Source organism: Diadema antillarum, unplaced genomic scaffold, assembly GCF_040938485.1.
Source record: "Diadema antillarum isolate AM-2024a unplaced genomic scaffold, OU_Dant_1.0 seq00000172_RagTag, whole genome shotgun sequence".
Classification (NCBI taxonomy): Eukaryota; Metazoa; Echinodermata; class Echinoidea; order Diadematoida; family Diadematidae; genus Diadema; species Diadema antillarum.
The window spans coordinates 347,011-367,843 of NW_027271241.1; the positions used below are offsets into that span (position 1 = coordinate 347,011).

General features: G+C 36.3%; 1 protein-coding gene across 1 annotated transcript in view; it reads right to left on the minus strand.

The window, feature by feature from the left end:
• Positions 1–208: 208 nt before the first annotated feature.
• LOC139728296 (uncharacterized) overlaps positions 209–20,833 on the minus strand; it is a 31,885-nt gene continuing 11,260 nt past the window's right edge. The window contains exons 2-6 of the mRNA XM_071639245.1: positions 20,117–20,470; positions 14,791–15,144; positions 13,233–13,316; positions 12,127–12,228; positions 209–463 (exon numbers count right to left, since the gene is read on the minus strand). Coding sequence (XP_071495346.1) covers positions 375–463; positions 12,127–12,228; positions 13,233–13,316; positions 14,791–15,144; positions 20,117–20,470 — 983 coding nt within the window. The 3' untranslated portion in view covers positions 209–374. The remainder of the gene's footprint in view (positions 464–12,126; positions 12,229–13,232; positions 13,317–14,790; positions 15,145–20,116; positions 20,471–20,833) is intronic.

Below are 20,833 nucleotides of genomic sequence, written 5' to 3' on the forward strand. Positions count from 1 at the left end.
TTTTTTTATAAAAAAATCTCAAATCTTAAATGATGACAATTTAGACAAAAACAAGCCATCATGGGTATCAGTGAACTATATAAAACATATTTTATCACATTGCTCCAAACTAATTAATTAGAATGTCCCCGTTTGAAGGTTAAAACAACATATCCCCGATTGAAAGTCCTTGCAAGAATGTGTGTGCGTGTTTGTGTGGGTGTGTGTGTGTATATATAATATGTGTGTGATTGTGTATGTGTGTGTGTGTGTGTGTGTGTGTGTCTTGTATAACGTATCTTCACCATTCCCTTTCCTTTAGTCCGCCTCGATCTCCCCTTCCCCAGATTTTCTTTTAGCGTTTGATGAAGTTCTGTGATCTGGCTAGCTTGGTTTCACTGTGATATTTGGTCTGCTTCAAGGAACACAACCGCATTTTCATCATCGTGCCCTGTGCCTCCAACTTCGTCCAGATGCACCCTCCCTGGTGAAAAAAAGAACAAAACCACAAATTAAAATCATTTATCACATGCGTATTAATACATATTCCGTTATATCATTCCATGTGTGACCCCGCATCACAAAACCAGCAAAAAGTCGCCAGACGTGGATTTTTAGTTTAGGGTAGATTCTGAAAGAGGACACTCTATGCTTTAAAATGATGTATAACTGAATTCAAATGAATTCCCCAAACCTACCTAAATACTGCGAAGAAAGCACACTCTCTGGAAAAAAAAAAATTGATCTGAGAAAAGAGGCTCTGAAGTACAGGGTTGCTGAGGGTTTTTGTTTTTTGTTTTTGTTTGTTTGTTTTTTGTTTGTTTTAACTGCGTGTATCACTCAAGATTAAGTATTTCTATTCAAGCTCATAATCTTCACCGAGCCGTGCTGACTGTGCAATGAAAGGGACAAAACACAGAATGTAAACCACCAGACAACAGTAATGAAGGGATTATCAGATGGAGGTAAATTGAGCATGCACTATTAATACATTATATCCATAATTAATGCCCAATTTCCAAGCAGTAGCTATATAATACACTTATATTCAAAATTTATTAGACTTGAAAGTGAAGAATGTAAAAAGAATTTCAAGACATTAACAGGGGTCCCTAAGACAAACCTGATAATTCTAGTCTTCCATACGAAAGGGTTGCAAAAAAAAAAAAACTGCTTAAAACGAATTTTCCCATTCATGTTATGCTCCCAGACTAAAGAATAATGAAAAAGACGAATAGGTTTTTCAGAACATGAAAAACACAAGATTGGCTTGGTTGAACCATTCCACCTTTTCTTGAGTCCTCATGGAAAAAGTAAGGGGGTGCGACGTTAATACGTGAAGAAGTAGTTCTCTCTAAACCACTTAAATCATGTGTTCTCCACCAGGTTTAAATTGATTCGGAGAGGCATATCGGTAATTTAAGGAAAAATCAGAAAAGGGGGAAAAATAACAAAACACTATCAAACGAATGTCTACATTTCTGTCGATTTGGCACGAGATATGGAACATGTTACTTCCATCAGCTAAACATTTTGCATTTTTATGGCCTGCAGTCCAAAAAGCTTCAGACGTTTTAATTGATGGTGCACTGCCTGATTAAATGGGCTGTGCAACTAATATCAGGAACGAATTGTATGCTTAACGGTGTTACACAATGTGCTTATATTGCTTTACCTACAATAACTGCGCCCTTCATGGCCATGATGATTTGTCTATGCATGCTATGAGAAATATATATTGCATAATTATAGTTATTTAAATGTATATAAGTATATGAAGAGTTTGTTCGCAAAAACCGATAAGTCCACTTTTGAAGATTTTGAATTACGACCTGTGTCATAAAGTACAAAATAATACCTTTTAAATGATATATTGGTCACTACATACAAAGGTACATTTTTGAAGTTATGGTCAAAAGAAGCAGAAATTTTCTTATTGTTCTCCTTATTTTTCGTGACCTTTAGTCGCAAATATCTCCATTTGGCAAATTATGGACTTATCGGTTTTTGCGAACAAACTCTTCATATATATATGTATATACATATATGTATATATATATATATATATATATATATATATATATATATGTATATATATACATTGTATATATATATATATATATATATATATATATGGGCCGTGACTCGAGAAAAGGGCCCTCAGCTCTGACGCGCACAAACGCCAGAAAACGGCGCGGAAGTTTGACAAATTAAGCAATACGCGCAATCCAAAAGATTTCAGCTCGTTGTTAAGGCCCCGTCACACTACAGTGTAAATCAGCGAATGCCTAGCGGATGGGCAAAATTCGGAAAATTTCAGATACGCTCGTATCCGCTCGAATTCGCAAGCAAAATGTGGTTTTCGAACGTTCGCCTGACGAATGATGAGCATAAGCTGACCGTGTAACGAGCAGATAGAGTAACAAATGAAAGCGAATGCGTACAGTCCACCCAACGGATGCTGAGCGGACGAAGCGAATGAGCAGCGAATGCCCAACATATGCAGAGCGATACTGCGGCAATTATGTGACGGATCTCGGATGACGCACACTTTACCAAATCATTTTGAGCAGTGACAGTGTCAAGTAATGTTGTCTCTCTAAAAAAAGAAGAGTGAAATTGTTCACTCATGAAGGAGTAAATAACAAAAAAGAGTGAGTTTCGAGTGAAATTGGAGTGACTTTGGAGTGAAAATGTTCATTTTCACTAATTTTGGAGTGACCTCAGGGATCACTCGAAGATTTTGGAGTGATCTTCTTTTTTTAGATAGTTGTGACTGTGAAAATGGCCCCCAAAAGAAGGAAGCCGAAGTAACCACCAAGTACTCCTAATGTCACTCATTCAAGATTCCCCTGAAAGTGTACTTCCTTCTGATGATCACGTGACGATGATGTTGGTAGTCCAACATCCTCCATTGCGTCTTGTGCCTCCAACTGGAGTCGAACTTTCACAATTCCCAATTTCCATTCAGAGATTCCCATTTACTACAGGTTGACTTTTATAGCAGTGGTTTAGAATAATGTTCTCTTATTAAATGTCAGAATACGTATTATGAAATGTCATGTGGGGGGCTGTGGCATAGTGGATCCGACTCCCGAACCGAGGACCCGGGTTCGAATCCCGCCCAGTGCTTACATCCTTGGACAAGATTTTTTTTTTCCCACGATGTCCTTCTCGACCCAGGTGTATAAATGGGTACCTGGCAACGCTGGGGTAATAATAATGGCAGGGCCCTCTGGTAGAGCAGTGACAACACAGAAGAGGCTACCCTGGGCACATAAGACCCTTTTTTCTTACTATTATAATTATTATTATTATTATTATTATATGTGCTATATATGAATATCTATTTTTTATCTACCTTTGATTAACGTGTGTTGCTGTGCACATTTGCTGTGCGAATTCTGACGATTTTTGACGAATTTTGACGAATAAGAAACGAATGCAGAGCGACCAAAACTTTCAATCAGCGGATGCTAAGCGAACACAGAGCGGATTGTCATTCCGTTCGTCATCCGCTCAAGATTTTGGACATGTCCAAAATCAAAATTTTGCTCCGGCGGATCTCTGCGAATCTCTGCGAACAGCTAGCGGATACAACGAACGTCAAGCGGGTCACGAACGACGAGCAACGGATGTGAGCGTATGTCCAAATTTTCGGATCCGCTGGGCATTCGTTGGGTCGATCCGCTCTAGTGTGACGGGGGCTTTACATGTTCACCTTTTGCTTCACGTGGAGTCAGCTCGAATCAACCTTATCAACCCGTCCACAACGTCTTTTTCTACGGCGCCTGCAGTATTTTGATTATCTAACTCAAGGGGAACATCAACATATTGGATCCCTAATGATGAAATGGTAAGAACATACACTGAATCTGATGTTAAATTAATGGAAAAAAAAATGTCTGAATTTCGTGCTCGGTCAGGCCTGTGCTCAGCGCAGTCCCAATCGTTCAATTTTTTTGTTGGGGATCTGCTGACGCTATCAAACGTTTCCGTAGTAGTGTTAGTAACGTGTTTAATAAGCCTACATTGTGTCTGACAATGCGTAGATGCATGACATTGTTACATTTATCTTAACTCTCCTTTCATAAAAAAAAAAAAAATGTCAACATAAGCTACTGCCAGTATTCACACTATCCTTAGCAATCATGTGTTTAAGCGGTGAGGATAATTTCGGAGTGCTTTAGTTCAGGCAACAACGTAAAACTGCATCATGCATGTGGTTCAGCTTATTTGTCTGACTTGTTCAAGTGTAACGTTGGGCATAATAAAAACTTGGCTGTGCTATTATTCCTGAACAAGCAGACAACCCTGGGCTGCACACAGAACTGGAACAGAACCATCAGATGGAGAAGAGACGTACTTGGCGTCTGGTAGATAAAGAATTTGGCAGGAGCAAACAACTACTTGCAGGGCTGTATTGTGCTGTGCATCAGCTAATTGCATTAATAGTATCGAATGTTGAGTTTAGTTACAACCTTATGACTGTAAAGTAGAACTATAACTATAATTTGAATTAAAAAAACAAGAAATCATTTGTTATCATGACCTATCCTTTTCATTTACTATGAATACCTGGATCTGTGAACCAAATCAGAAGACATAATCATACAGTCATAATGTATTTTTGGTAATTGCATAATATGCTTTGTATTAAGATGCATATTGCACTGGCTGATGAGGTATAGAACTAAACACTAAACAAAAAAATAAGTTTCCCCTAAAACAAACATCTATATATTTTTTTTGAATCAGGAACATTTGAGGAAATCTGAATACAGGATCATGTAGCTGTATATCTCGGCTACCTTTCATGTGAAATTCAGTGGATATCACTTGGTCACGCTTGAGTGAGCATGACTTAAAGTCAAAATGGTCACTTTTTGAAGTTCACAAGCCCAATTTTGCAACTTTGATTTGGTGATATCGGAACAAATTTCAATTTAGCAGGATAAAAAGGCATGCAACGGATAATTTATGTTCTTCCTTTCGTACCATGTGACTTGTGCACAAAATTTCATGGTTGAGTGAACACGGGGTGCAAATTACAAAAATGGCCGATTTGACATGTTTCTCGTGGTAATTTCTATCAATTGAGATTGAATTCGTGTGTTGAACAGTCTTTACACACAATTCACGTAATTTCACGGTTGAATGAGCACATTAAAAACAAAGAAAAATAACAATTTAAATTATGCAGTCAGAATTGCGATAATTTTGCGCACTGAAATCAACTGTATGATGCTTTTTTATATTTTGCTTATACCCAAACGCATATCAGTGACCACCTGACATTTCAGTCACGCTTCAATAAGCACGTGAGGCTGGAAACCCTTTTTTTTTAACCTACATAATGAAAAATTGGCAGTTTGGCCATAATCTCCATGGTAAGTTCATGTGAAGAGGAGGAATTTATGCCTTTGAAAGCTAACAATGGCTTTTGCATGCAATGTGGTTTATTTTATGGTTGGATGACCACATTATGAAACAATGATTTGTCTTATAAAAATCATCCAGCAGGTGTTGCATTTATCTTCTGCATTTAAAATCAACTGAAAAACATTTCATCATTGCGTTTACGATCGATATGTAAATGTCTCAGTGATCCTTGGCATTCCTTCAAAATTTTACACGTGAAAGGGTACATGGTGCCGGAAACCCTCCTTATAATCCATGGCTACCTTTGATTAAATATTGAAGTATTCGTGGGGAAATCGGTCTGCATTTAGTTTGATGAAATCCCCTTGTTGGAGCAGAGATGAGAAATTATGCAAATCAAATATTTGGGCCTTTGTTCCCGCTACTGAGTAGTAATTTTTGACATTAAGTTGTTGATCTTTGTAACGTTATGAAGTCATGCGATAACTCAAAGGGAAAATAAATGCAATTAATCATTGACATGATACCAAATTTCACTTTTGTTTAACATTATAAATATCCTCCCGTGCTGCACATATGCATGGAGAGTCTGGAGACAGATATTGATTGTGGTGAGATACATGTAGTGGCCTTTGTTGTTCATGTGGTGTTGATGATTGTGATGGTGATGATAGTTGCTTAAAATATTGGTTGACTATTATGCGATCGTTATAGCAATATAACACAGATTGGGGAGCATCTGCACTTACTTTTTAGGCTCTATCCACTAACACCGCTGAACACGTCTTCAAAACCAACCAAATGTAAATCTAATGGGAATTTCAGCCACGAAAATGGTTTTGACCTGCACACTTTGCTCATCTTATGTGCTCACTGAAGCATGTCACAATGTCATTTTTTATCGAAATGCTATTTTTTTATTGAAATCAGAGTAATTTCCCAACATTTCAACTAAAACATAAAAGCAATGAATATTTCTTATCATATAGAGTAAAAAAGGGTTTTCCAGACCCACATGCTCATTGAAGCATGACTAAGATGTCAGGTGATCACTGTATACCCAGTGGTATTAAACACAATACAAAAAGCATTAAAACAATTGATTTCAGTGCGCAAAACTATCGCAATTCTTACTGCACAATTTGATTTGCTATTTTTCTTTGTTTTTGATGTGCTCATTCAACCGTGAAATTACGTGAATTGTGTGTAAAAACTGTTCAACACACGAATGCAATCTCAATTGATAGAAATTACCACGAGAAACATGTCAAATCGGCCATTTTGGGGGTTTTCACCCCGTGTTCACTCAATCGTGAAATTTTGTGCACGAGTCACATGGTACGATAAGAAGCACATAAATTATACGTTGCATGCCTTTTTATCCCGGAAAATTGAAATTTGTTCCGATATCACCAAATCAAAGTTGCAAAATTGGGATTGTGAACTTCAAAAAATGACCATTTTGACTTTAAGTCATGCTCACTCAAGCATGACTAAGTGATATCCACTGAATTTCACATAAATGGTAGTCGAGAAATACAGCTACATGATCCTGTATTCAAATTTTCTCAGTGGTTCCCGATTCATAAATTACAGAGGTTTGTTTTAGGGGGAACTTACTTTTTGCTTAGTGTTTATTTCCTTGAGTTTACATTTCAAATCTAATTTAATCTGTTTTAATAATTATTCCATTTCTGTAATCTGCATGGTTCATTTTCTTCTGCAATGACACTCTAGTATTGAGTATGACCATAAACCTTGGAAGAAATAGAATAATATTAACATTCAAAATAATCATAATTGTCAGGTCTGACTGTGACAGCCTTGAGGAGTTTTCAACAGTTTCAAAAGTCGTGGACAAGTCGTCTTCCTTAACGATTCTGGTGGGGTTGGCAATTGTAAGACTGGAAAGCGTACCTGTCCCGTTTACAGGGAGCTGTCTGAGATCAGAAAGTTTTCGTACTTTCACTTCTACCATGTTCAGTCAGGAATTGTTTGTGTGAGGGAACACCTCTGGGATAACGGAAAAAAAAAGAAAAACTATAATTGGGTTTACTCAAGACAGTTGGAATGGTTCCTCAAAACAAGTAGTTACCCATCCAGGCTGATATCTACTGGATCAACACTGGGCAGAGCGCTATGAATATCTTCAAGCACATCAGACCTTTCCTTTTCCAAGATGTCACTTGCCCCCAGTCCGGGAGATTGAGGCCTCGTGATAGAGCTATGAAGTGTCATCCTGAACTTATTGGCATACTTCTCCACTTTATGTTTCCTACTGTATTTCACTCTTAGAGCAGATACTGGTATTGCCCTTTGGTTTGGAAACTTAGATCATGGATGACAATATGTTTCGCCCCATGCCTGTATGCAGCATATATACTGCACATTATCATAACCTACAAATGTACTTGAGTACAGCTGGTTTAGCCAAAACAAATCCACCCTATACTGAATGTCGTTGGCGAGAAGGCAGGTGTGATTATCATGCCCTCAAGACACTGTTAGCTGTGGAAAACTATCAATACTCTTGGCATATCAGTACTCTGCTATGAATTTACGGGTAACAATTTCAAATGCATCTTCAGATAACTTAACATTCTTAGGTTTTCTTCCAGTAGTTACAATATCCTTTATGTATTGTCTTTTGTTGACATGTGTTTATAAATGGCACTATGCAATTGCAAGTATTCACAGTTGACTTGTTCAAAAAAGTTATAAGCATAGAAGTTTCCTCTTCACTTACACTGTTTTGCTGTCAGCTTACCAATAATGTGCAAACGATATTGTGATTTAATTAGCTCATGTATTAGTAGACTGTGGTCGATATCAATGTGAAATTCAGTCTTTTTAGTGAGCCCAAGAGAGAAAAAACTTGTATGTAGCTATCCTCATCCTGAAGCAGTTGACATACATGTTTCTTCTTTTTTGTTTTTCTGTGTCTAATATCAGGGGGGAAAAAGGATACATATGATGACTATTCTTCACATGTAGCTGAGCTTGGGCTGATATTACTGTAACGTGATTACTGTAATTTCATCAGGGTATCGGAAGCATGGAAACCAACAGAAATCTCACTTAAAACTTTCCACTTGAGAATCACTGGATCTTTTTTTGTGAGTAGATGTTGTACTCTTTCTTAGGGGGTATGGCAACACGACATGATTAAGAGTTATATGTTTGTGTTTGTTTTTTTTTTCAGGGAACAGATGTTAACATTACCTCAGTTTTCATATAGCAATGGGAACAATTTGATTTGATTTGATTTGATTTATTTCTGCTTAATTCCGTTACATCAGATATGAGTATGTACATGTCATTTACAGTCATTTGAATATGACAAAACAGTATATCGACACATAGCTTTTAGTACAATTATACAAGACAATTAGGGTACATAGTTGAATTCCATTACTTTATCTATTGAATTTTACTTTTAGACTACTTCATTCTGTATCTGCTTTTGGTGGAAGTTGCATCCATCTTTCTGGAGTTCCATGTAAATTGTTCAGTGTGTAGGCATTCTCTTTTTTCTTTCTTCCATTTTTTCCATCTATTCTGTCACGTCGTGTCCCTTATTTGCAAATAAGTATTTCATAACATTTTTCTTTGAGTAGTTTACAATACACAAGCTTGCTTTTTAGTGGACCTCTCAATTTTTTTTTTCTCAGTTGAAACATAACTGTATTTTTTTTGCCAGTATGCATGCCTATATCTTTATCTGTATCAGTTATCCTCTGCGAAGCCGAATGTATCCGTTTATGATATAGTTCTTGATTTATTCTGTGTTGTGTTTTGTTGGAAAAAGAAGAATGAAGAAAAAGGAATTGAATTGAATTATCTACACTGCATCATGCATTGTATTTGATGGAGTTGATATCCATTAAGTGGTATAGGAGAAGAGATTAAAGTGTTGCAAGTGCAATAACTCTTTACTCCAACAAATTCCGTATGGAGCATGTGCCTACAATTCTTTATGTATTCTTTTTCATTTTCATTTTGATACTGTCTTGGAAGTATGTGTGAATATGTATGTTACAGTTTTGTTTGCATAGTGCATGCTGTGTACCGGTACTCCTTTGTACATAGGTGTGTATGCGTGTGTGTTTTTGCACATGTAGGCCTATGTTGAATGAATGAATGAATGAATGAATGTATAATTGGAGTACTCTTACCCCAGTGACATAATTCTAGTTTACTTTTGTAATGTAATTGTAAAAGAAGGGTTAAAATAGGCCATGATTAATTCCATCCTACATTGCAAGTATAAAATCCGCACATTTGCTACATCTAGATTGCATATTTTGCAAAAAAAAAACATTACATGTTGTATGTGTAACAGTGCCGGGATGTTCCGTTAGGCCTTCAAAAACATTGCTGCATTCATTTTTAACCATGGCCCTGTTCGTATTTCAGCTATATCACACACCTAGCCAAACACTCATGCATGCAACTTTTTAGAATATAAAGCTTGTTTATAGACCTTTTCACAAGCAGAGGAACACAATAATGGCTTAATATACATTCAAACACATTCGAACGTTATTTACATGTGTTCAAACATGCAAGACAAACGACATGGTCCTTTATCCTCTTCCTGTCTCAGTACACACATACACACACTCAAACACAGACAGACAGACACATAAACATACAATATGTGACCCTGCACCTCAAAACAAACAAAAAGTCGCCAAACATGAATTTTTAGTTAAGACCATATTCTGAAATAGCAGACTTTAACCTTTAAAATGATGTATAACTCAAATCAAATGGACTCTCCTAACCTATCTAAATATTGGAAAGAAAGCACAAACTCAGGAAAAGTGTAAACTGAGAAAAGAGGCTCTGAAGTACAGTGTCTATTCAAGCGCTTAATCTTTACCAAACCGTGCTGGCTGTGCGATGAATGGGACAAAAAACAGGAAGTAAACCACCAGAGTAACAACAATGAAGGGATTATCAGATTAAACTGAAATTAAGCATGCCTCATTAACACAATCTGTCCATAATTGATAACATCTTTCAAAGCAGTAGCTCTATCCTTTCAAAAGTTATTAGAGTTGAAAGTGAAGAGTGTGGACAAGGTTTTCCAGAAATGAAAAAGGGATTCTAAAGACACACCTAATCACACTATTCTACCAAAAATGTTCGAGGTAAACTGCTAAAAAACACACTTTCCTGCCCGTTTTATAATACCAAATTTTAGCATTATATATATATATATATATATATATATATATATATAATTATTGAACTCAGCATCACAAAACTAACAAGACAAAAATCGCCAGACATTAATTTTAAGTTATGTGCAGGTCATGACAGGGCAGCATTTAAGCTTTAAAAAGATGTATAACTCAATTCAAATTGACTCTCCGAATCTATCTTAATATTAGAAAGAAGGCACACCATCTGGAAAGTGTGAACTGAGAAAAGATGCTCTGGAATACCTAGAATACAAGGTCTATTCAGGTGCGTAATCTTTACCAAGCTATGCTACCTGCGCAATGAATGGAACAAAAATAAGACGTTAAGCACTGGGCAACAACAATGCAGTGATCATCAAATCACCCTGAAATTGAGCATGCTTTATTAATCCACTTTGTAGATGCTTGAGGAAAACTTTCTATAGTCTTAGAGTTGAAGGATGAGAGATTCTAAAAGGGGGTTTTATAAGACACACCTAATCACACTATTCTACCCAAAATGCAGTTCAAGAAAAGTAGAAAAAATCACAGCTTCCTGTTTATTTTATGATCCCAAAGTTAAGGATAATGTGGAAGAGGACTTGCTCTCTCATGAAATATGAAAAATTCTGAATTGGTTTGGTTGCTCCATTTCACCTATTTTCTGTTATCACACAAAGTCAGTGTGTGCGACATTTGTTGGGTTTTTGATGCACGGTCACACATTGACAGATGTGACTTTGCCAGATGCTAGACTTTAACTTGATACATGTGACAGTGCACCTCAAAACGAACATAAAGTCGCACACACTGATTTCGCGTGAGGACTGAAAATAAGTGAAATGGGTCAACCTAGCCGAACTTGACTTTTTCATATTTTCTGAAAGAGCGGGTTTTCTTTTACATTATGCTAAAATTCGGTATCATAAAACGGGCAGGAAAGTGTGTTTTTTAAGCAGTTTATCTCGAACATTTTTGGTAGAATAGTGTGATTAGGTGTGTCGTTAGAATCCCTTTTTCATTTCTGAAAAACCTTGTCCACACTCTTCACTTTCAACTCTAATAACTTTTGAAAGGATAGTGCTACTGCTTTGAAAATTAGCATTGATTATGGACAGAATGTGTTAATGAGGCACGCTTAATTTCAGTTTAATCTGATAATCGCTTCATTGTTGTTACTCTGGTGGTTTACTTCCTGTTTTTTGTCCCATTCATCGCACAGCCAGCACGGTTTGGTAAAGATTAGGCGCTTGAATAGACATTGTACTTCAGAGCCTCTTTTCTCAGTTCACACTTTTCCTGAGTTTGTGCTTTCTTTCCAATATTTACATAGGTTAGGAGAGTCCATTTGATTTGAGTTATACATCATTTTAAAGCTTAAAATCTGCTCTTTCAGAATGTGGTCTTAACTCGGCTTTATACGCATTTATCTTCCTTGTCACAACATTTGTTTTAATACGGGTAACGGTTACCAATCACGAATATCGTTTTATTCTGTGGAGAAAATTGATGAGTTTCATGTAATGTCAATAATATAAAAAAAACAGAATGGAGCTGAATATGGTACGGCACTTACTGTTTATGGAACATTCACGTCCCATGCAAAGTAAATACGACATTAAAAACCAAGACAAGAATAAGGCTGCAACGCAGAATCCGAAGAGCACTGTCGACACCCCTGCAGGAAAAAAGAAATGTTTCAATGACACCCAGTCTATACAAAGAACCTGAATTTGTGACATAAATTCATATTTATGAAACATGTTAATGGCTGGATTGTGTAAGTGAAAACCTTATATCAATGTCTATTAATAACTTATCACATTACTTATAAAAAGGCACATTACTTATAGAAAAAAAAATAAAGCTAAACCAAAACTAAAACCATAAAAAAGGGACAGCGTAGACTCACAGGCAGAATAAGTTGTTGCACACACCACTACATACCAATTTTTTTTTTTGGGTGTGTGTGTGTGATAAATCAATTGATTTGATATGATATGTTAATGAAATGAAAGGAGATACATGGCATTGTTTCATGTTGTACAAGTTGGTATGTCTTCCGCGCTTATAATATATGTTTGTTTGTTCATTCATTCCGTCATTAAATAGTGCTTTGCAGACCTCGTCCTCTTGGAATGAAAAAGCAGGAAAAAACAACATATTCTCATCGACGAAACATATGCATGTACCGCTAAAGGATATACAGGCTCTTTTATCTGATTTCCACAATTCGTATCTTCTTAGAAATTAAGTTGCGAAGAAGCATTAACCTTCTTGAAATGTTTATATCAATTCTAACTGTCTGAGGCAGACACTTCCAGGAAATACATTTGTGAGACATCGTCACATTAATGCTTAATCACTTATAAATGACTTAGCGTGATCACAACGTTTAAAAGTGCTACACTGGCGCGAATAAAACATTACAGAAAATTTGATGTTAATTACAAAGAGAAGGGCTCACAATGTGTAAAGTTTGTTCATCAATGGAGTTGTAAGAATATAGTAACTAAACCATGTCGAATATACACAGAAAAAAAAAAAACAATGCATGTATGATCTTCTAGGCTACTGACATAATTATGTCACTAATATGCACCGATGTTGCAAGCGTTCTAAGCATGACAAGGGAATACAATTAAAAAGTATAATCAACAATGTCTTTTTTCTAGAACTTACCATGAAGTTCAGATGAACAGGCTGGGTGTGTAGTTATTTCTGTGGAGACGGTACTTGTTGATACTGCCCTTTCCGTGGAACGGTCTAAAGATATTCAAAAAAGAAACACCAATTTGAAGTAGCATAAGCACAGCAGACACTAGGTCATGGAATTTGGAGCAAAAATCTTGTCATGCACAACCCTTCCCCCTCCACACACACACACTTCAGAAGACAGAAGGGACGAACAGAAAACGATTCGTGTTTTTGATACTCCTTACACCAATGGTGTCGGAAACGATATCATAAAGACATGGTAGCGTGGGGATCCATGGTCCAATGTTCCTTGGCAGCAGCTATCCGCTGGTTTACGTACGTATACGTAAACCACGAATAGCCCCGGCCGTGCAGGGAATAATTAATCACCACCGCGACATACATAATGTTCATCAGAAATGGTCGACTGTACTTGAGATTATGCAGCGGGTAGTGTATTATTACATAACAATAACTAATAAAACTGTCCAGTCAATACGTTACGGAGATTCTCGAATGTATATCCAAACCCGGTCGGCTCTTCCCCTCCATAATCTCTTACGCAGTTCATACATGCCTTTTTTAAGAGTAATTAAGTTGCCTTGATGAGTTCTTCACGGATATGTTTGAGGAAATTTTCTGTGGAATTCCAAATGCCACTACTTTTTATAACACCATTAAATTGTATAGACCTACTTTACGTGTTACGATACATTTAAACTAACCTATAATAACTGACTTGATATGCACAACGTTTGTTTTGTCGATTCCTTCACTGTTTCTTTACAAAGACCACAAAGTATTACTGTAACCATATACTTATTAGCAACTGATCAGGTTATTGTGTTTACTCAATCAGCGTCATAATAATAGACAGAAACGGGGGAGGGAAAGGGACTTTTTTTTTTAATCAGAAGAGTCCGTACCATCCCCCTTCTTATTTAAATTGTTTGAAGGAGAATGCAAACGTGAAAAAAAAGGAAAACAAATAGAAGGTTGAATGAAGGCTTATTGACAACGAAGTGTTTATCATATAACAGTGACATTATAAAGGTGACATTGCATGAATGGCAAATGAGTGGAGGTAGCGTCAAATTTTAAATCATCACAAAACTTAATAAGGGTCAATAAAGAGTTCCCACCTTAATTTCATTATGTCATTAAGACTAAGACTTTTCCTACAACGCACAAATTCTCCCATTCTATTTTAGTAAATATTGCGATAAGTGGTCACCACTTAAACATAAAAAGGTCGGCCTTGATGTCTAAATTCAGTCAGGCACACAGAAATGGTTACATGCTACTTAACAATCTAAACAATTCAATGTATTCGTATAATACTATACTTTTGCAGAAAATTTGTTGAGACGTCCGATTTCACAAAAGAAAAAAAAAAGCCCACTATTGACTTTTCAGACCCATGAACGTATCGTCAAAGAAAGCATACTTTAGAAATAATAGTAATAATAATGCCCTGCAAATATTCATAACCTAATTGGGAAGCACGTAACGGAAGAGAGAGAGAGAAAAAAAAATGCCGTACCTGTAGCGTTAACGAATACACGTGTGACGTTGAAATATCCAGCGTCGTTACCGTAATCCATGACGAAGCACGTGTACAGCGCCTCATCTTCGGGTTTGACATTCTTTATGATCAGGGAAAAGTCGTCTGTAATGTTGAACAGTCCGGCTCCATACCCCTGACCACTCCTCACAGGTGGGGTGCTGTACAGATGGAGTTTTGCCAGTTTATGGTCAGGAGGATCGGTGGATCTAGTCCATTGCACATAACCTACATCCCTGTTAACCCTACAGGGAAGCACACCCTTCTCTCCTTCGTTAAATTCTACGGACGCCTCAGTAACAACGTAATCACTGGATGCGCCGGCATCAGCACCTAGAAAAAAAAAAAAGAAGAAATGATAGTGATATGAATAGTAATATCATCTTTAATTCAAGAGAGATTCAACTTTATTCAAGAGATTCAACTTTATTTTCACTTCCATCAAATAAACAAAGAAATTATATACATTGCATATGTACAGGATATTTGTAATACTTGCAGAACATAATTTGACAAGGTACATATGAAAATGAGAAGTAGATGCGATTACATCTTTGTTAATATATACATAAAGCGTATAATACAAGTCAACTAAGGATGAGGATGGAAGTGGAGGGTCGCACTAAGAAGCAGAGCTTGTACGATATGTGACCCTCAGAAAATACACAAGACAGCAATATAAAACAAAATAAACGAACCGATGTCAACTGACGTCAAGATGATTGGGAAGGGAAAAAAGAAAGATAAGGAAAAAAAGAGAGAATAAAGAGGAAAAAAGGAGAAAAAGGGGAAAAAATACAGCACGTGCCATCGTGGACGCAAGCAATGTAGATTCCATAATGTAAAATAAGTGATGAAATACAAGCTGGACTGAATGTAATGCAAAACATTTTTATACGTAATTATGTCGGTAAGAATGCAAAAAGAAAGAGAGAATAAACATATCGTTATATTTAGAACACAAACAGGGACATATAATTAGAAAGAGGACTTATGTAAAAAAAGAATGACTTGACTGAGATGATAAAGGGAAACTAACTCGGTTGGATGTTGTAAAATTTCAATAAAAATGATTTTAATTTATTCTTGAAGGAATTCGGAGATTGAGCTGTTGTAATATTGTTGGGAAGTGAATTCCAATACTTTGGCCCATCGTAGATGAATGTGTTTTGAGCCAACAAAGTTCTCAAAAATGGCAAATGGAAATCATTTAATCGCCGTGTTGGATAGTTATGAACGGATTGATTTCTTTGAAACATTGTTTCAAATATATTTGGGGGTTATTTTTATTATTATTATACATAAATTGTCCTAGATTAAACAAATACAAATCATTAATTTTCAATATTTTATGCTTATAAAATAGTGGGTCAGTATGGGACAAAAATGGAGTATGACATATGACACGGAGTGATTTCTTTTGCAATAGAATTAATATTTCTAAAAATGTTTTATATGTATTTCCCCACGCGAGAATACCGTAATTTAAATATGGCAATATTAAGGATGAATATGATACAAGCAGGGACGACAAAGGAAAACTAAACTTAAGCTTATCAATTATACCAATATTACGTGAAATAAATTTACATAATATACTGTCAATATGAAATTTCCAGGAAAGCTTATTATCAACTGTTATTCCAAGAAATTTTATTTGGGAAACATTTTCCCATTAATGATTAAAACATTAATGATAATATAATAACAAATATGATACTTACTCTAATTATATCAATAATAGTAATACAGATGAAGTATAACTAAAATAATGTTGAAAAATGATACAAATACAAAACGTTAATGGTAGTGATTGATTTTCTCGGTGCCTCATTGCCTTGAGTAGTTTTCTACTACTGGTATACACTTGTTCAATAGCAACACTTCTGATTCAATATGATATTCAAAAACAGTTTTAAAAAAGGCAGACACGCACATTCTGCTTAGCAAATCGGATTTTTTTATTCATAGATGTTCGTAAGATTTCACTCAGGAGGGGTTATCATAAAAAAGGGAGTCAGTATGCTTGCGGTATTAGGAAATTTAAACAAGAGTGTGCTTTTGTCCATCAAAACAGGGAAAATTAATAGATGAAAGACGCAAAACACTATCTACCGCTGATAGTGACCACAGCGTTTGGGGTATGATTTATAAACATTAGTGGCAGCCTCAGAAGTCCATTGGTAAGGAGGATTACTGCCTTTAACTAGCCATTGGTCTCATTATCTAAAAGACGTCCAATGTCAGTCATAATATTGCTGACAGACTCTCTGACGAGCGGAGTAATTAAAAAGGAACAAACATACAAAAAAAAACAATACTCATGGGCAATAAAAGACCAAGGTCAAATGCACAAAACTACCATTTTTTTCGGGGGGGGGGTGGGGGTGGAGGTTATTGATTTGCTTTAAACCGGACATTAAAGATTATCTCATATACATTATTATAAGCACTTCCTTCCAAAAAGGTCTAAATTCATTTGCATATCATTTTCGTAGATCTCCCCATGCATGGTTACTATGGTCATTTCGGAGTGCCTCGTAATTCATTAGCAAAACTTCAAACATGGCAAAATGCAGCTGTCCGTGTTGTAACCATTTCCACACATTCAAGTCACGCCATTTCTGAAATTTTCTCATAGGTTTTCTGTTCAATACGCATATTCTTTTAAGGTTCTTTTACATTTATTTCACTGTTTAAATGGATCTGCTCTACGGTCTTACATCGGCCTGGTCAATCAAACTATCACCCTCGATATGTATTTTACCAGACCTCTCAATGGCTTCCTTGTCATTATACGGCTCCAATTCTTTAAAAGCTTCACTCCCTCATTCCATAAAGAAAAGTAACTGTGTTGAAGTATTTACGAATAATCTCAAGCAGTTTTTGTTTAATTCGGTTTACAATAATGTATAGGTTTTTCGGTCAATTTCATACTTTTGTCATTCAAGTTCCAATTCCGAGCATTCTATTTCACGCATTCCACGTTCAATGAAGTAAATTAACAATCAACTTCCACATTCGGCCAAGTTCGAATTCACTATCAGGGCATTCAATTTAAGAGAGGAGAGCGCAATTCAGGATTGAACATACAAAGTCATGTCAAGCTGGCGTCGCAATGTTGGCAATTCAAATTAGTGAATAGGCAACCATTTTCCAAATTACTACATTCAATTAAAAAGAAAGTTACTTAAGTGCCGTGTGAGTATGTGTCGTTTTAATGCAGCTTTGAATATATTGTAATTTGTGATGAAAATTATTTATTTTTGATCAGAGGTACACCTGTTCATTGACAAATTTAAACTCGGGCTTAACTTGAACGAATAATTATAAAAAAAGTACTGTATAATGGGTGTGGGGCACTTACCCCACTGGGCAATTACAGTCTTAATCCGGCTTTCACGTGGGACGGTAAAACCACTACACTTTTATTCTCATGTAAGATATAACTGAATAAGCTGAATTTATTTACAATTTCATAACAACAAAATCTGGATCAAAACTTGTAACGCAACATCTTAGATAAAGACCCCGATAAAAACTGTGATGAAGACTGTCAAACACGTGAACTGCTAAACGCTGTGATATAGTCTGTTTCGGAGACTGCAATGGACCGCTTAAACATTGTGGTAAAACGTTGACCACTAAAAGAGATGAACTGTGATAATGACTGATAAAGACGATGTGCACTGCATTAAACACGACGACCACTGTCACTAAAAGACGACGATCACTGAAAGATGACGTCCATTAAAAGACCGCGTCATTTAAAAGACCGCGTCCAATAAAAGACCTCTCGTCCTTTAAGAGAGACGACCTCTACAAGAGCAATTACCGGGCAATATTACCCCGGACCATTCACCTGGCTCTAATCCTAATCTTAATTTTGAAATTAATCCTAATCCTAACCCAAACCCCTAACCCTTCAAACAATAATTTCAAAGGAAAGGGGATGGCTAGTACAGTACTAGTACAGTAACTGGCCGATCGTTAGCGGCCTGTTTAAATATGAGACCATTCTGAAGCAAATATGACCCTGCACCACAAAACAAACAAAACGTCGCCAGACATGATTTCTTAGTTAAAACCATATTCTGAAAGAGCAGACTTTAAGCTTTAAAATGATGTATAACTCAAATCAAATTGACTCTCATAACCTATTTCAATAATGGAAAGAAAGCACAGATTCAGGAAAAGTGTGAACTGAGAAAAGAGGCTCTGAAGTACAGTGTCTATTCAAGCGCTTAATCCTTACCAAACCGTGCTGGCTGTGCGATGAATGGGACAAAAAACAGGAAGTAAACCACCAGAGTAACAACAATGAAGGAATTATCAGATTAAACTGAAATAAAAATGCTTCATTAACACATTTTGTCCATAATTAATGCCAACTTTCACAGCAGTAGCATTACCCTTTCAAAAGTTATTAGAGTTGAAAGTGAAGGGTGTGTACAAGGTTTTTCAGAAATGAAAAGATGACTCTAAAGACACACCTAATCACACTATTCTACCAAAAATGTTCGAGATAAAGTGCAAAAAAAAAACCACACACATACTTTCCTGTCCGTTTTATGATCCCAAATTTTAGCATACTGTAAAAGAAGGCTTGAAAAAAAAATCGGCTAGGTTGACCCATGTCACTTTAATATTTTCAGTCCTCACGCAAAATCAGTGTGTGCGACTTTTTGTTCGTTTTGTGATGCACGGTCACAAATTAGTTTCACACAACAGTAGATATATAATGTACTCTTAAATGTATCCCACAAGGATTGGAACAATCATCCCCTAGCCTTCCCATTGATTCCCACTGATCAGCTACTAGCTATTCCCTTTAAACCTAATCTTTACTCTAACCTTACCACTTATCAGTATTTAGCCGGGGGTAACTGCCCTCAGGAGGTAACTGCCCGGATACGCTGTATAATATTCCTACAGACTATCACAATAGGGAAGGTTGATTGACGCCTTCGGGTTAGAAATTAAAAAAACAACAACAGCAATTTCGACTATACATCTCCCCTAGTATACTCTGGACTCGTCCTCACTCAACAGATTAAAGTCGTAGTACACAAATTAAGGGCACCAGCATTCAAAATGATAGACTGTAGCACCTTGTTTGTTTGTTTGTTTGTTTGTTTTTATCACAGAATCATAAAATGCTCAGGGAAATTATTTTCTGGATAAACAATTTCAAAAATGTTTTACACAATTGCTGTTACTATCTGGATGACTATTACATTCATCAGTTTTGTTTCTCTAAGTCTGATGGATTTTTCTTTAGTCAATAAGACAAAGTGTTTCATACCTTCTGAATGAACGTAGGCAACTGCAGTTTTGAGATATTTGATTTTGTTTACTGTGTCAGTCGCCGTACAGTGATATGCCCCCTCATTATCTCGTTTGACTTCATTGATGATCAGAGAGAAGTCGTCAGATATGTTGTACACACCGGCCTCATATTCGTGACCAGCTCTCACAACTTCGCCGGAGACATGAAACATCTCAATGAGATATTCAATGTTCGGACCCCTGTCTCTCCACCAGTATACGAAATCGGTCCGCCGGTCTTCTATGCACGGAAGGACACCTGTTTCTCCTTCCACTAGTTCCACGGACACGCTGAACACATCGTATTTGTTATATCCTTCCGCAAATGAACCTGTGATGAAAGACAGGAGAACGTTTACATGGTTCCTTTCGTATATTGTGTTACATTGTACTATATTTAAATGTAAGCATACATCACAAAACAAACAACAAAGTATCACGTCATGATTTTGCGGGAAGACTCAATAATCTTTATAATCTCAATACTTTCACAAATAATACCTCTTCTACGTAGTTTTAAAGACTGGGGATATAAAGTGTTGATTAACGATATTGTGCAGTTTAGGGTTTTTTTTGTTTTAATTATACAAAACGTATATGAATTGATTCTACATTTTCAACATTTAAAAAAAAATGTTAAAACAGACAAAGTAAGGGCATGTTTTAAGCCTGTTCTGAATTTCACTGATTTTAA